Below are 17,412 nucleotides of genomic sequence, written 5' to 3'. Positions count from 1 at the left end.
GACATCACCACCGCCCCACCCCCTGACTATCCTGGAGCTCTGGCTGGCCTGCGGTACAGCTTCTCCCTCCGGGAAAAGATAGAGACCCTGCCGGGTCTCCCAGGGACTACCGCTGAGCTTGAAGATGGTAGACCCACATGGGAGACGGATACCCAAGGCCGGGGACATCACCTCCAACCGTCCTGGAGTTCTGGCTGGGCTGCGTTACAGCTTTTCCCTCCGGGGAGGTATTGGCACACTGCCAGGGCTACCCGTTGGGGGAGAAGTTGTACCACAGGCCAGCCAGAGCTCCAGGATGGTCGGGTGATGTCCCCGGCCTTCGGTGGCAGTCTCCCATGTGTGTATTATGGCACCACAGTAGGGAAGAGCTGAATGGATTATTTCTAAAAATATCAAAACAAGTGATGCAATGAAAGGAAAAAATGTGTAGATCATCGAATGAAGAAGACTCCCCCCAACACTTGACCCTGTGGGAAATAAAAAAAATAAAAATAAAATCAGAAGATGGCCTCCAGGGGTGGAGCAAAGGGATTCTCTCCATATTGGCTGAGGGGCAATAAGATACAAAATGACTGAGTGAACGCTAAAGTGACTGCATTTTTAAATTTAAATGTAAACTGCATTAATGTTACAGACTAGTCTCAGCCGAGTGATGGAGAATATTCAAACAGCATGTGAACCTATGAAACATCCAATCCTGGAGAAGTCTTTATCTGCTTATTTCTAGCAGCAGAACTAATTAGGTGTACTTGTGGGTGGCAGCTTGCATAAAATGAAAAGATTAATAATAGTTTTATTGATTTGACCGAGAATCTGGAAGAGGGGTTACCGTTTGGATCTGAACAAAGAAATAAGTAAGTCCATTCTGAGTCACACACAAGTGTGGGGCCTGCAAATAGTTCTTCCAGGTTTAATAGGTCCCGATTAATAAGGTTGTGGGACTTTAAGGGGAAAAAATCTCCCAAAATAATTTGGTCTTGATACATTGCTAGCAGATTGGCAACAGTATCGTGAAAAGAAGCTACAAATGTTTTAGATTGTCCCGGTGAGTGGTAGATCAGTATGAAATAGAGCATGGCGCAAGGATTAGTTTGTCATTTTATCAGAATAGATTTACAATAAAGTATATCGGGTAAAGAAATTTTATATAGCACTTTGGCGTAAAGCGCTATATAAAAATTGAATAAATACAAAATAAAGAAATTCATGAGACTGTGAGCACATTTCAAAGATTAGAGCAAGTACATTCTAATGCTAGTACTCTAGGTGGAGCTTGTCCAGGCCAATATGGGCCATTGGGTTAAAGATAGTAGATACTATGGTTAACTGTATTGCTGCAAATTCTGTTTATTAGGCTAGACCCCTGCCTAAATGAGAATAAAAATTGTTGAAAAAGTTGCGCTTTTCCAAATTGGAATTGGTGTACTGCACCTATAATTTCAGAATTCAAAGTCCAAAATGATCCTCGTCATATACACTTACAATATTCTAATTTAACAACATTGATAAGGCGTCAGAGATGTTATATCAAATTTTCAACACAAATCTAGTCTTTATTTTCCAAAGTAATTACACAGAGTGCCCTCACCGACACATGTTCTGACCTATACGGTGACCTTGTCAAGGCAAACCATGGGCTAACGTTTTCTCAATAAATCTAATGTCAAATACAGTAACCATCATAACATAATACCAAGACAGACCATATTACATTCCATTCACAAAATGTGTATCAAAAAATTACATCAAAGAAAATAATGCAATAACATTGCAACATATAGTATGGAAGAATGAGCAGGGAGCGAGGGAATTTTAAACAAAGATCAAGAAACAACAAGAAAGAAAGAAAACACAAACAATATCAATTATTGGGATGATTACTATATGTTTGTGAAGTTAATACCTGAACGTAATAGCTAATGGCCCTCATTACGACCCAGGCGGTAAGGGGTTTACGCCGGCGTAAACCATGGCGCCCCTTACCGCCTGAGTACGAGTTCCCGTAGCGCCATGGTGATTTTTACGCCTGCTTTTTGCAGGCGGAAAAATCCATGGCGCTACGGGACCTTGTTGTTAATTACGCCACCGTAATTTACGGTGGCGTAATTAACGCCTTCCCCACTCCCATTATGCCCTATGGGGCCAGAAATGGGAATGGGGAAGGGTAACTGGGGATTGGGGACTTACCGCCCTGCCAACCTCGGAATGGGGCGGTAAGTCCGTCAACCCCCATGGCGGAGTTGGCAGCTTAGCGCCATGGACCATGGTGCTAATTGCACCATGGTTCTCCGCCAAGGTCGTAATGAGGGCCAATGTCACACAAATAATTTCTGCGCATACCATGCACCTCAAATCAAGGTCTAATTATAAGCCCATTATTACTGAAATGGACCACATGTTCTCCATTATTTAGTGGTCATGAGTGTGTACACACACACACACACACAGCTCCTATTCCCAGATTGCCAATATCCTTGGCATCTATTGAACAGTGGTTAGAAATGTGCACCAGAACCCTTTCACCTCTGTTGCGATAATATATGTAACTAGGCTTGAAATCAATTGGCTTAATTGTGGATAGTTCTTTCACCAAAAGTGTTCACACACTCTCTAACACCAATCCACCTGCTCATTGGAGTGATCAATGTGTTGTTCTCAAAGTCTTCTAATTTTCTAAACTGAAATCGTTTCTATAATCAATCTACATATTTCAGCATCCAATGTTCTTATGAATATAATACATAAGGAGAAATACCCTTAACTCACCAATTGTCACAATTAATATTCAAATATTGTCTGAAGATTCATTGGTCATTGTTCCATATTACTCTAGTCTCCTCAACCTGCAATTAATATGTATAATGAATGTACCAGGACTACCTGCTTGTACACATACCTTGATTTCAGTCTATTCTAATGGTTTTGGGCCTTCCAATACTCCTTAAACTCAAAGTGAATATGTGATTGGTCTAAATTCAATAACTTTGCTAGTGAAGTGCATCATAATGAGAATTATAAATGACTCACCAGTTATCACAATAAATGTTCAAATATTGTCTGTTGAAGCATTTATTAATGCGCAGCGTTTCATTAATGTCATGAACCTGCAAATAACATGTGATTATAACATCAAGTCTATTATTGGGCTCTTCCTAATATTGGTCTTATTGTAAATGGATCTTACATTGCCCCACCGGGTTTCCCTGAATTTGATTTTATCTGTTGGTATTGCTTGCTTGCTTCAGTCTGGGTGTCTTGGGAGGGACACCCTGTCCGCGTCTGGCTTCCACGTGCTTTCTCTCGCAGAAGCCATTTTTTCTTAATTCTTATACTGTGCAGCTGACGATACGCGTACGTGATGCGTGACGTAATTTCTGCATTTCAAAAATCGGTAAACATTGGCGCCTTGCCGTTTTCTATACAGTCATGTCCCTTATGTTACTTCTAGATTTCTTTATGTACGATCAGTTCCAATTTGGATAAGCGCAACTTTTCTGGCATTCAACAATTATACATTCTGATGCAACATTGGTGAGTTAGGACATCACCTTTTATTGAAGCCATTTCGTTTTTTAAGTTTTGGGGAGTTTTCCATGCACTCATGGGTGTATTTTTGGTTACAGATACTTGCATGGAGTTGGTTTTTCATGAAAATGTATTTTATTGGAATGTTTAACAAACAAAAAAGGGATTAGATCTTAGGATACTAAGGAAACAGCTGATAGATGACAAATGGCAGCCAAGAGGCAGAGGAGTGACAGACCTATTATCACGGAAATTAAAAGCTCACTTTAGCTGGTTCTGCCGACAGCCGCCTCTCAGGTCCCCTCAAATTACTTACTTAGGTCTTTGCTGTTTTTCTCAAATTCTTTTTTGCTGACCAATCGGAGGGAGTACTGTGTTACAGTCACAACCTTCCCACCAATAGCAAGCTTAACCATGGCACGGGCGTTGTCAGGGTCTACTCCCTCCACCTGCAAGAAAACAACACACAGATTAATCAAAAAAAATAAAAGATTCCACCACAGATGCTCAAAATTGAGAAATGATCAATATATGATGGAACATAGAGCAGGGTCCTGGCGATGACCTAATTGCACTGAATAGAATCCTATAGCAAACCACAGCCAGGCAGCACTGGACAGTGTAGCACATGCTGTATTTCATCAGGGCAGGGTGGAATGGGGGCTGATGCCACCTATGTATTTTCAGTAGAGGGCAGGAGCCGGAAATGTTAGGAGTGAAACCTGGACTTTATACAATAGAAATGCTAGGTAGTAATTCCCTCTGTATATCCAAAAGCAGTGGATGGATGGACTGCTCTCTTTATAACATTAATGGGAACGGGAACACCATATGAGTGCGGATGAGTTACCAAGCAAGTCAGACAGGATTTTCACAAGGATTAGAGCATCGGCTGGGAAGCACTATCATGGTGTGTTGAGATTCAGATCCTATTAAACGCATTGCCTCAGGACCGGCTCCAGTAAGGGGGCCAGACCACGCCCCCCCCCCCCCGACACACCTAGAAAGGAGGCATTACCAGTAGGACTCGAGGGAGTGGGGGCATTGGGGTTAAGTGGGGGATTTCGCTCTAAACGTGCAGCATCAACATCAGAGAGATTAGCATTCTGAGTGGCTGCACTGAAGGAGGCCCAAACAGGATTGGTTTGCTTGCCCTGGACAATGATCCATGCCCCAGAGCCACGAAAGCACAAATGCCAAGGGAGATGGAAGGGATCTTTTGTTTAGGGAATTTTCCTGAAGTTCCACTTGGAGGTAAGACATTAGTAAGCTATCCCAGTGGTTTGTAGATCCCCCAACTCTTAGTGTCAGTCTGTAATACTCAGAGACCTTGGTAGAGTGGCAGAGCAGTCAGGCTCATCTTAAGAGGAAGATGTGAGCTGAAGGTAAGTACACTGGACCCAGTCAGTAATGTGCATCAAAGAAACGCATAAATGTATATTAATATATAGATTATATTTACACAAGATTCACTGTTAGATACTTAGCACGATAAACCAACACACATAGGTATACTTTTCAATACTTTCAAAGGGTCACTTCTTAGTTGGTAGTTGCTGAACGCATACGATGATTGCAGGAATTTGACAATTCTTTCAGTAATGACACGCACCCACAAAGTAATATGGTGATTGTATTTAGTCTACATACACATATACGATAGTGATTTTAGGAAGGAAAACAGTTGGTTAGTGTTATCCCAGCAGAGTTTCAGGTTCTAGAGGGAGTTTCTCTGCACAGCAAGTCTTTTAAAGTTAAAAACGCAAACCTAGCTAAAAGGCTGTTCGGAGAGGCTTAAGTCTTGAATAGCAGCAGAAATAAAAAGTTCCTGTGGATAATTTCTAGTCTCTAGGAAAGAAGATACAAGAAGACTTAACCAACGTTGGAGATTCTGTTAAAAGGCTTGCTAAAGGGACACAAGCAGCGGCTTCAGTCAGAGGTAAGAGGGAGTTGCCCTGGACACATCTTTGTGCACTCCAACTCTCTGGCGCAACTTTATGGAATAATGTAAACAATACCTTTTTCCCACAGTAACTTAGGTTTGAAGGAAACGTTTGTGGTGGATGCTCATAGATGTAGCAGCTCTGGACCCGTTACCTGGATTCCTTGGTCTGATGACTGAAGGCAAGACAATGGACGTGATCTCTCAGCAGCAGTCTCGAGGGAGCACCTCTGGCCTGGTTCTCATCAACTTCTTTAGTCACTCAACGGTTTTGGCGCCTTTTCTGCAGCACCAATAAAGGACGCGATTCGCCTGGTCAATCTTCACTTCCTGTAGTCCTGCACTCCGATGAGGGGGTCTGGGCGAGTTGGATCTGAGGGCTCAGCAAAGATTTGCACGGATTTGGCCTCCCCACAATGATGCACTGAAAATGGGCAGCAGATCTCTTGGTATTGGGGTTCCGCAGCTCTGGAAACTCAAAGGCCCTTGGGAGATGGCTTAAATCAAAGTTAGTCTTGGGACCGGTTATTTCCATCAGTCAAAGGGAAGGAGTCATTTTCGGAATTCATCTGTCACACACGAAGGAAAGGGGGGTGGAAAACTCTTCCCCCACTTCCTGCCTGCTCAGACACTATGGAGCCTAGGCGGGGACACCCAAGGGTTCCTGCCAAAGGCAAAACGCAGACACATGCCTCCCCCTCCCAGAATGGTAGAAGAAAGGCCAACAAAGAACTAAGCTAGTAATGGTGAAAAAAGTTGGAACTTGGCTGCCCCTATTGTGCACTACCGGGGCTATGGACATAGCCTGTGGTACAAAAATTACACAATAGTAGGAGATTGTCTACATTACAAAAAAGTCACAGGAGCAGAGAAAGGGGGGTACGAGGTATCCCTTTGGCACTCCACTTAAGGTGGTGTGTTCCAATCTATCAACCTATGAAGTTTTAGGAGAGATACGAAGTATCTAGAACTGTAGTTACTCTAGGATAGAGGAAATAATCTCAAAGGAGGACCGTAGGGGTCCCCAGCAACACTGCCCATAAGGAGCTGTGTGCTCCAATAGTAAAATACAGATGCCTTTAAGAGCTATGGAGAAAAATAGACTCCATAGGATAGGTAAACTACAAAAAATAGAGTTCCAAACGATAGAGCCCAGAAGAATGAATGATTGGAAAAGGCTCCACTCATTCAAGAGTCCATTCAAGGGCCCAGAAGTCCAGCAAAAAGTGATGTGGTCTCACTAGGAGAAGGGATGAAGCAACCAAATGATACATCTCCCTAACACCATTCACACTGCTAAGTGAGCGATCACACTTACTCTAGAAGGATGCCAACAACTATTTTCTCAAACCTAAAATCACAAAGTTGGTTTCTGTAATTTAAAGTATGTTTATTTTTTGTCGAAATATGGCGGTTTTCCACATCATGATTAATAAAATGGTTATATTAAACAATAAATGACAGGTGATGTTGCTTGCACAAAGATTTCTGCAGAAGGTGCATAAACTGACTGGGGACCCTTACAAATTACATTAAAAATATATGTTCTGCTGTATTACCCATTTGAGTACAAGTGAAAAATAAGGTTGGTATTAACAAAAATGTCATTCTGGAGAGGAGAGTAGTCAAATGAAAAAGTGATGGATGCACGGCTTGGAAGGGAATAGTTTCTTACCTGTAACTCCATTTCTCCAGCATTGGTATCTTTCATGGATTCACATGCTTAGAATATTCCCCGTCGTCAGGCTGGGAATCCTCGGTAAGTTATATAGACATTTTCCATAGGAAAAATTCCGACACTTTTGTGTACTATCTATGTCTTTTTGGGCCGCGCAAGACGGCGCCACTAGGACGTAGGGGTATATATAGCTCCGCCCCCTCGGCTCCCTCAGATTTCAGCCCCCAAAGTATTATGGGGGGATCTCTGGTTTGCATGCTCAGGGGAGGCCGGCGGGCGCATGTGAATCCATGAAAGATACCAATGCTGGAGAAATGGAGTTACAGGTAAGAAACTATTCCCTTCTCCAGCATTGGATCTTTCATGGATTCACATGCTTAGAATAGATTGTATAGCAGTATCCCCCAACATTGGAGGTGTGTATGCAAACCAACATCACAACAATCACAGTGCCCACTTACTATGGCAACACATTACATTATAGCATGTTAACCGTAAAAGACACGACACTTTAAAGCATAGTTGCCGAAGGATGCAACCCCACTTGTGGCTTACCTTACTGGAACAGGTGACGTAGCACTGCCCGCCCCATCTGTGTATCCTCAGCATGTTGCTGTGCGAGACAGTAATGTCGGGTAAACGTGTGTGGTACCGACCAGGAAGCCGCCTGGCAGATATCCCCCAGCGGGATTCCAGACCACAAAGCCGTCGACGACGATGTAGATCTCGTCGAATGGGCCCTTGGATGCTTTTCTAGCGGCTTTCCGGCCTTGGAATGACAATAAGAAATGGCCGAAGACACCCATCTGGATAGTCCTTGTTTTGAAATCGCTTTACCCCGAGCCGCAGGACCATAAGCTACGAAGAGTTGTCTCGTGTCTCTGAAGCTTTGAGTGCAATGGAGATAAAATTTCAAAGCTCTTTTCACGTCCAATGTATGGAGAGTCTTCTCTGCCACTGAAGACAGTGTTGGAAAGAATATAGGCAACACTATAGAAGCGTGTTTATGGAACATGGAAGGTACTTTAGGTATGAAATGCGGGTTAGTGGCCAGCACAACTTTATTACTAAAAAACCTCAAATACGGAGGGTCGATCACTAGAGCTTGTATTTCCGACAGGCGACGAGCAGAAGTAATAGCCACCAGGAAAGCCAAATTCCAAGACAAACATTTTAATGATGTCGATGACATTGGTTCAAAAGGGGGTTTCATCAGGGCTGCCAAGACCAGGTTCAGACTCCAGATCGGAGGACATTTCTTCTTGGGAGGAAAGGTTCGAAACAACCCTTTAAGGAAGTGTTTAACTAGGCGGTCACTGAACAGTGGAGTGGAATGTCTCTTCCGAGTAAATCTCGAGATGGCAGCTAGATGCACCTTTATGGATGAAACAGATGCCGTTATTTGCCAGGAGCAACAAGTATGGTAGAAGTTGTTCCGGTGTGATCGCCCACGGGACCAGACCTGGTTGACCAGCGCACCATATGCAGAACCTTTTCCATTTGTATGTGTAGAAAGTGTTCGTGGAAGGTGCCCTTGCAGCTTGCAAAATACGACGACAATCCGCTGGAATCGCTAACGCGCCAAACTCGGCGAAATCAGGAGCCAGGCTGTCAGACTGAGGTTGTCCGGGTCGTGATGCCAAACGGTCCCTTTCTCCTGAGCCAGAAGGTTGGGGATCTTCTGGAACCTCATTGGTTCTGCCACTGAGAGGTGAAGTAGATCGGAGAACCACACTTGTCTGGCCCAATACGGGGCCACCAGGATCACCCAACAAGGATATCTGTGGATCCATTGCAGAGTCCGACGGATGAGAGGTATTGGGGGGAAGGCATACAGAAACCTGCCCGTCCACGGGAAGGAGAACGCATCCTCTAGCGAGTCTTGCTGTGGCCACCTGCTCGAGTATTGGGAGCATTTCTTGTTGTCTCTCGTCGCAAAGAGATTGAGGGCCGGATGGCCCCATTCCGCGAAGACACGGTGCAGTTGCTGATCGTTCAGTTCCCATTCGTGTTGACAATTCATCTCCCTGCTGAGAGCGTCTGCTTGCACATTTTTTACTCCTGGTAAGTGGAAAGCCAACAGATGTATGTCGTGTTGTAGGGCCCAATGCCAGATCTCCTGGGCTTCTGTCGACAGGCTCCTGGAGCGAGTACCTCCCTGCTTTCGTAGATAAAACATTGTTGTCGTGTTGTCTGTCATGATTCTCACCACTGAGCCCTTTATCTGTGGCAGAAAGGATTTTAGGGCCCCAACGTACCGCCCTCAACTCTAGCAGGTTGATGTGGAGGGAGGACTCTTCCGATGACCAACGACCCTGAAACTGTAAGGAGTCCAGATGAGCTCCCCACCCAGTTAGAGACGCATCCGTAACCACAGTCTTCTGGAACGCAGGTTCCAGTAAGGGCATTCCCTTCGTTAAGTGTATGGGGATTCTCCACCATTGAAGCGCCTGTACGAGCTGGCCGTTGATGGTCAATTTGTTCGACCAGTGTCCTCGAGTTTGTGCCCATCGATCCGCCAAGAATTCCTGAAGAGGCCTCATGAAGAGGCGACAATTGTCTATCAAGGGTATGCAGGACGACATGGTCCCCAGTAGGGACATGTACCTTTGTACTGACACTCTGGTGTCGACCTCCCATTTCGATGCCTTTTGTTGTAGTGTGAATCCTTTCGAGGGATGGCTTCCCCAGCCCTGACTGTGTGTGGAACTCTGCCCCCAAAAAGACCAAGGTCATTGACGGCTTTAACGAGGACTTGTCGAAGTTCACTGCGAAGCCGAAACGTTGCAGGAGGGACAGGGTGGCATCTAGGCTTTCTTGTGCCCTTTCCGGAGACCGTTCCCTCACTAGCCAATCGTCCAAATAAGGGTACACATGGTGACCTTCCTTTCTTAACCAGGCTTTTATTGGAGCCAGACATTTGGTGAACATCCTGGGGGACGATTTTAGTTCGAACGGGAGGACCTTGAACTGATAGTGGGTTCGTCCGATGGCGAACCGCAGAAATCTTTTGTGCCATCGACGCATCGGGATATGGAAGTATGCGTCCTGAAGGTCTAGCGACGACAAATAATCTCTGGGTTGTATCGATCGGATCACCTCCTGAAGCGTCAGCATTTTGAATTTTAAATTCTTGAGCCGTTTGTTGAGCGCTCGTAGATCCAGAATGGGACGTCATTTTCCATTTGGTTTCTTGACGACAAAGTACCGGGAGTACACTCCCTGTCCTTTTTCTGCCACCGGGACCAGTGCTATAGCCCCTTTGTGCAGCATAAGCGCCACCTCCTGTAGCAGTATTTGAAGGTGGGGCTGGACTGAGAACACTGGTGGAATGTGTGGTGGCTTGCTCTTGAACTGTAGAGAGTGGCCCAGATGAATCGTGTCCAAAACCCATCGATCTGTTATGCGCTCCCACTCGTCGATGCGACGAGACACTCGGCTCCCCAGGACGTCTTGAAACATGTCATTGTTGGTTCTTGGTTTGTTTATATTTCGTCGACGAAGGGTAGGCACCCCGCCGTCTGGAGGTTTGGTAATCTCTGCCTCTACGAGAAGATTGGGCCGCATGCCTGTAGCCTTGGGACGAGTAGGAGGGTCTGCTGAAACCTCGGTCTCTAGATGACCCAAACCGGGAGTTAGAGGCCCCTCTGAAAGGACGAAAGGAACGAAAATTCCTACCACTCTGGAGGGCTCCGAGTGACCGCGCCGTGTCAGTATCCTCTTTCATGCCCTTCAAGGCCTCATCAACTTTTTCACCGAACAGTTGCTCCCCTTCACACGGCATATCCAAGACGTTATATTGCACCTCCGGTCTGAACGTAGTGCACTTGAGCCAGGCTTGTCTACGTAGAACTACGCCATTATTGATTTGCTTAAAACCGGACTCGGCTAGGTCGACGGCAATGTTTATAGCATGGTTGGAGGCCTCCTCTCCTTCCCGCACTAGCAACATGGTGGACTTTCTATGTTCCTCGGGCAAATGCTCCAAGATAGGAGCCAGCCGGTGCCACATTTCCCTGTCATACCTATACATGATCGCCAAGGAGTTGGCTGCTTTAACCGTAGTCGCGCCGACGGACAGCACCTTCTTGCCGAAAGCGTCCGGTCTCCTGGCCTCGTTGTCTGGAGGGGTCGTGCATTTATGTTGAGACCTGGCCTTTCTAGCCGCCGTCGCAGATACCACCGACTCCGGCGAAGGTTGGGACGTCAGGCACTTGGGAATCGATTCTGGAGCCTTGAACTTCTTCTCCAAACAACCTTTCACTGCCGGTTCAGAGAACGGGTGCCGCATGGTCTTCAGGCCCTCTTGCCAGACATGGTCCAAAATCGGGATGGCGAATATGGATTTCCTTCTCTTGCCCATATGATCAAAAAGAAAACAATCCTTTTTCTCCTCTTCAGGGACTAGGCCAAACTCCAAACACGCCTTACTCATCATGGCATGGAATGCACCCACGTCGTCAGGTGGCGATGGCTGTGCCGGGCTTCTCGGAGCTTCCATCTCTGCTTCAGAGTCCCAAGTTGGGTCCCTTGAGGGGGATAGTGAGATGTCTGAACCTGATCCCTCACGGTCAGAGTCCTGTAGTTCTCCTTCTTCTTGCAGGATAGGGCAATCTTCCGGCGCGTGGGACGCGGCCGTAATCCTGGTCGCCGAGCGAGGAGCCGGGCCCGGCTTGTCGACGAATGGCGTAGACTGTATCCGTGTCGGGGCCCTAGGCCGGGGTATTTGTGTGTCCAAACGCTGTAATAGCTTCTGTAGCGTATTTAGCACCTCCAAGGACAGAACCGTCTGGGGGTTCAGTTGTGACGAGGTTGTAGGGATGGAACCCACACCTAAGAGTGACATCGCGCTGGTCGGCTGCAGCCCCAGATCGGTTGGGCGCGCGACAGTGTCGCGTTCCTCGTCAGTGTTGTGATCTTGATGGTCGTGTAGATGAAGACGACGATACCTCCGTCCCCAAGTACCACACTGGTAATAATATCACTACCAATGCAATTCTTGAGGCCACAGGTGTGGAGTGCCGTCAAGCTGGAACCAGGAACACCGGAAGGACCCCCTGACCACTGTAAGGCAATAAATGATTAAGGCAGACAGTCACAATGATCACAATGCAATATGGTGGAAGAAGCTAAAGGGCCTTCCCAAATTGTTCTGGTCAGGATGCCTCAAAGGGTTAGGGGAAACAGAAGGGTCCTTGTGGGCACTCTTGATGGAGTACACCTGTAGGTCAGGTAGCCAGTGGATGATCCGTAAACAATCCGTTAACAGTCCAGGGTCGAAAGCCAAGAAAACAATAGCCAAGGTCCAATATCCAAAGTTCAAAAGTTTGTGCAAAGCCAAAGGTCGTGAAGCCAGAAGATTAAGTTTGCCTGAGCCTGAGGAAGAGACCAAAAGCAATCCGTGAAACGTTCCGTGGTCAAAGAAATCCGAATTCTACGCGAGATCCAAAAACACCGTGCAGCACTCCGAAAAGCAGCTGTGAAGCGTTTGTTCAGCGTTTCCCCTGTCCTTTTGACTGTGTTGAATTAATCACGTGATACAGTCACGAGGGAAACGTGGTTCCACGTCACATGACCCTCGACGCTGCAAGGGGAGTCTGTCGGCGATTGGCCGCCTGTTGCCGGCGTTTGGTCACCTGATCGGAAGCACTTCGTGCGCTGGATCGTAGTCTCCGGACGCCCGTGGACGGGTGCCGTCCCGGAGAGAAGCACCATGGCAGATTCCAATGTAGGAAAGGTCGTAGCCGTCCTTGGTAATTCAGTTGCTGAGTGCGATGAATGTTATGGGGAACACGCCGGATGAAGCGTGCATGGTTAGGGGTGGTGGATGTGAATCTAGAAGATTGTCTGGCAATGGTGCGGCAGGGAGGAGGCGTGACAGAGTCCCCCCCCCACGACCCCGTGGGCTGCAAGGATGGTCCCGATGAAAACGAGCAACCAAAAGCAGGGCCCGTACATCCCGAGAGGAAACCCAACAGCGATCCTCAGGACCATACCCCAGCCAGTCCACCAGGTACTGCAACTGACCCCTACAGAGACGGGAACCCAAGATGGCACTGACCTAAAACACGTCAGGGGATGACACTGAAACAGGAGCAGGCGGTGTAATGATACGGGTAGGAGCAGGGCAGGGCTTGAGCAGGGAAGAGTGAAACACTGGGTGGATCCGCCATGAGGCGAAAAGCCACTGAGTTAATGACTTTGGAGATCCGGTAAGGACCGACAAAGCGAGGGAGCATCTTACGGGAACCAGGAATGTGTAAATGCCGGGAAGATAACCACACCCGATCCCCCACCCGATACTCCGGAGCAACCAACCGTTTCTTGTCGGCCGCTTTCTTCATGGAGACTTGAGATTCCCGCAAATGGACAAGGGTTTGGGCGTGAACAGTGACTAGATCGCGAGCACAGGCATTGGCAGCAGGGGTGGCCGTAGGCATGAAATCTGGGAAAGGAAGGGTACGAGGATGTTGGCCATAAAGGGAATAGAAAGGGGAGAAGCCTGTTGAAGAGTGTAGAGCGTTGTTATAGGCGAATTCCGCCACGTGCAAGAGGTTTAGCCATGTGTCCTGATATTGGAGGGTAAGGCATCGCAAGTACTGTTCTAGGGATTGGTTCACCCTTTCCGTCTGACCATCACTCTGAGGGTGGTAAGCGGAAGAGAAATGCACATCAATGCCCAGCAACTTGGTCAAAGCCCGCCAAAAACGAGAAGTGAACTGGGTACCCCAGTCAGACAATAGAACCTGTGGCAGGCCAAAGAGACAGAAGATGGATTTGAAAAACAATCGGGCCAGTGCTGGTGCCGTGGGAATCCCTGTGCAGGGGACGAAACGGGCCATCTTGGTATAAGAGTCCACCACCACCCAAATGGTGTCGTACCCCTGTACGCGGGGTAAGTCCGTAATCAGGTCCATCGAAACCGTGTGCCATGGCTTCGGGGGTATGGGTAGTGGTTGAAGTAGACCTAGAGGACGACCTGTTCGGGATTTACATTGGGCACATACTGAGCAGGTATTCACGTAACTCTCTACATCCCGTCTCATCGATGGCCACCAACACCACCGTTTCAATAGATCCAGAGTACGGCGTTGTCCCGGATGGCCATTGATCGCAGCGTCATGCGACCAGTTCAGAGCCTGGGTGCGCGTGTCACTTGTGGGCAAGAATAGTTTCCCATGTATAAACGGCAAGCTGTCCTGAACTATAAGATCCCATTCACTGACTGCATGACTATTGTGAACAACCCAGTGGCGTATGGTGGTTAACATGGACGGTGAGGGTGTGCAGGCACAGATAACATGGCCTTCTCCTAGCAAGGTATCTGGGAACAAAGGAAGGGATTCATCCCCTGCGGAGCGGGAGAGAGCATCTGCTTTACCATGAACCACCCCGGGTCTGTGCTTTATTACAAAATCGTATGCAGCAAAAAACAGATGCCAGCGTACTTGACGGCTATTCATGCATTTCAGGGAAGCCAGATCCTGTAGGTTCTTGTGGTCGGAATAAATGGTGGTTTGGTGCTTAGCCCCTAGAAGATGATGCCGCCATGTCTGCATAGCGTCTTTAATGGGCAATAGTTCCTTCTCCGTCACGGTATAGTGCACTTCGGATGAAGTGAACTTCCGTGAATGGAAAGCCACCGGGTGCAGTCGACCCGTGGTAGGGCAGGTTTGATAGAGAACTGCACCTAATGCAAACGATGAAGCGTCTGCTTCCAAAACAAAAGGGCGTTCAGGATTGGGGTGCTGAAGAACAGGGGCAGTGGTGAACCTCTCCTTCAAGGTATCAAACGCCGTTTGATGTTCCGGTGTCCAGTGATAGTGGACCAGAGGGCTGGTTAGTGCAGTCAAAGGTGCAACAATGGAGGAGAAACCAGCGATGAAACGCCGATAGAAGTTCGCGAAACCAAGAAAAGACTGCAGCTGTTTGAGTGTAACAGGGACGGGCCAGTCCGTGATAGCGCGGACCTTAGATTGGTTCATGGAGAGACCCCCGGGTGTTATATGGAATCCTAAGAACTCAACTTCGGTGGCGTGAAACAGACATTTTTCAGGTTTAGCAAAGAGTGCGTTCTTTTTGAGGCGGGACAGGACTTCTCTGACGTGAATGACATGCTCTTCCAAAGTGGGGGAGAAGTTCAGGATATCGTCTAGATAGACCACTACATATACATCTAGAATATCACTGAACAAATCGTTTATGAAATGTTGGAAGGTGGCTGGGGCGTTGCAAAGCCCAAAGGGCATCACCGTATATTCATACAGTCCTTGTCGGGAGCAGAACGCCGTCTTCCACTCGTCCCCTTCTCGCATACGGATCAGATTGTAAGCCCCACGTAAGTCTAGTTTTGTGTAGATAGATGCGTGAGACAGTCTGTCCAACAACGTGGAAATGAGCGGGATGGGGTATCTGTTCTTAATGGTGATGGAATTTAGCCGCCGATAATCGATGCAAGGGCGCAGATCACCTTCTTTCTTCGGAACAAAGAAAATGGGACTTGCTGCTGGGGAAGAAGAGGGGCGGATGTGAACTAACCGTAAGGCCTGTTGGATGTAATCCTTCAGGGCCTGTTCTTCTGATTGGGACAGTGAGTATATGCGGCCCCTGGGTACCGGATGTCCCGGTATTAAGTCGATGGGGCAGTCATACGGCCTTTGAGGCGGTAGGCCCTCTGCTGAGGCTTTATCAAACACCATGTGGAAGTCCTGGTATACTGAGGGTATCCCGGCTGTGACAGCCCCAACAGTATGAGATAAAGTAGCAGTGGTTGTGGGGGTACCGTCTTCCAAGGTTAGGGAAGCCAGGGCTCCTAGTACTCTTGCAGGACTGGACAAAGATTCCGACTCTACCAGGCAAAAATGCTGACAGACCTCGGATTCGAAAAACACTTGTCCGGTACTCTAGTTGATCAGAGGGTTGTGTTGTTTCAGCCATGGTATCCCGAGGATAATCCCGAACTGAGGGGTAGTGATCAGATCAAAGGTTAATGTTTCTCTGTGGGTACCTTGGATTACTACTTCCAAAGGAGCAGTCTGTTGCTTGATGGGGCCGGAAGCGCGGGAAGTACAGTCTACGGCCTGTACTGGTTCAGGAAGTTCTTTGGTGATCAATGGTAGGTTGAGTTGTTGAGCCAGTGTGATGTCAATAAAACAGCCAGTGGCACCTGAATCGATAACAATGTGAACCGAATGCATGCGTTCCCGGGCTGGGATCAGCATAGCCTGGACCACCACTGGTTTAATGGGACCAAAAGATATATCAGAGGGGGTTAGTGGAATGCTCGCCGGTACCCCCGATCTGAGGGGTGAGCCTTCTGAAAACCCGGATTTTTGTTTTTTGGTCGGCGAGGACATTCTTTTGCGTAGTGGCTGCTGATGCCGCAGTAGAAACAAGCATTGTCAGTACGTCTACGTTCCCGTTCAGTATGAGTAATGGGGCTACGGATCCCGCCTACTTGCATGGGTTCTGGGGTTTGATCAGTTGAGGGGGAAGTTTGATGACTGGAAAAAAACCTGCTTCTGCCCTTCGCTCAGTCCTTCGGGCATCCACCTGTAAAGCCAGAGCAACCAGGTCTGAATAGATAGCCGGAAGGGATGGGACGACAGAGGGCATCCTTCAAGGCGCTACTCAGACCCCCTATAGAATACAACCGCCTTTTTGTTTTCAGGCCAAGACGTCTCCGCAGACAGCTGGTTAAAGCGGGTTATGTACTCTATAAGCGTCTGTCTGCCCTGAGTGAGGTCCAAAAGCTCCAAGCCCTGGGATTGTGCCCTATATCTGGTGTCGAAGACTTTTGCCATTTCATTAACCAAGAGGTTGAAGTTGTATAGGGCAGGATGGTCACTTTCTAAAAAAGGGTTTGCCCAAGTGGCTGCCACTCCTGACAAATGCGAGAGTAGAAAAGCTGCCTTAGTGACGGAATCAGGAAATGCCAAGGACCGGCACAAGAAATGGAGCTTGCACTGATTTAGGAAAGTGCGATATTTCCTAGGATCTCCATGGAACCTTTCGGGGGCTGCCAGGAGAATGGGGCTAGGGAGTAACACAGGAGGGGGCAGAGAGGGAGCGGAGGAGCTGTGGGAGGAACAGGGTTCTGGGGGGGCAGCGTCCCCAAATTCGGCATAAACAGGTAAAGGAACGCTGTTTAAGGCGTCCAATCTATGGTGAATAGCGGTGGTAGCTGTGGCTATATCAGTCCTAAGGGCTGTGACTGCTTGCATTAAAGCGGCCACTGGGTTCCCGGCAGAAGTATCCATCTGGACGA

At 47.7% G+C, this 17,412-nt stretch overlaps 1 protein-coding gene across 1 annotated transcript in view; it reads right to left on the bottom strand.

Moving 5' to 3' along the window:
• The window catches only part of GPKOW (G-patch domain and KOW motifs), a 458,842-nt gene that overhangs the window by 260,962 nt on the left and 180,468 nt on the right, over positions 1 to 17,412 (bottom strand). Inside the window, exon 6 of the mRNA XM_069645285.1 lies at positions 3,842 to 3,974. Within this exon, the coding sequence (XP_069501386.1) occupies positions 3,842 to 3,974 (133 nt within the window). The remainder of the gene's footprint in view (positions 1 to 3,841; positions 3,975 to 17,412) is intronic.

The sequence above is a fragment of the Ambystoma mexicanum genome, chromosome 2p (genome assembly GCF_040938575.1).
Source record: "Ambystoma mexicanum isolate Mex_15411 chromosome 2p, UKY_AmexF1_1, whole genome shotgun sequence".
Lineage (NCBI taxonomy): Eukaryota > Metazoa > Chordata > Amphibia > Caudata > Ambystomatidae > Ambystoma > Ambystoma mexicanum.
This window is presented reverse-complemented; position numbering and strand designations above follow the sequence as displayed.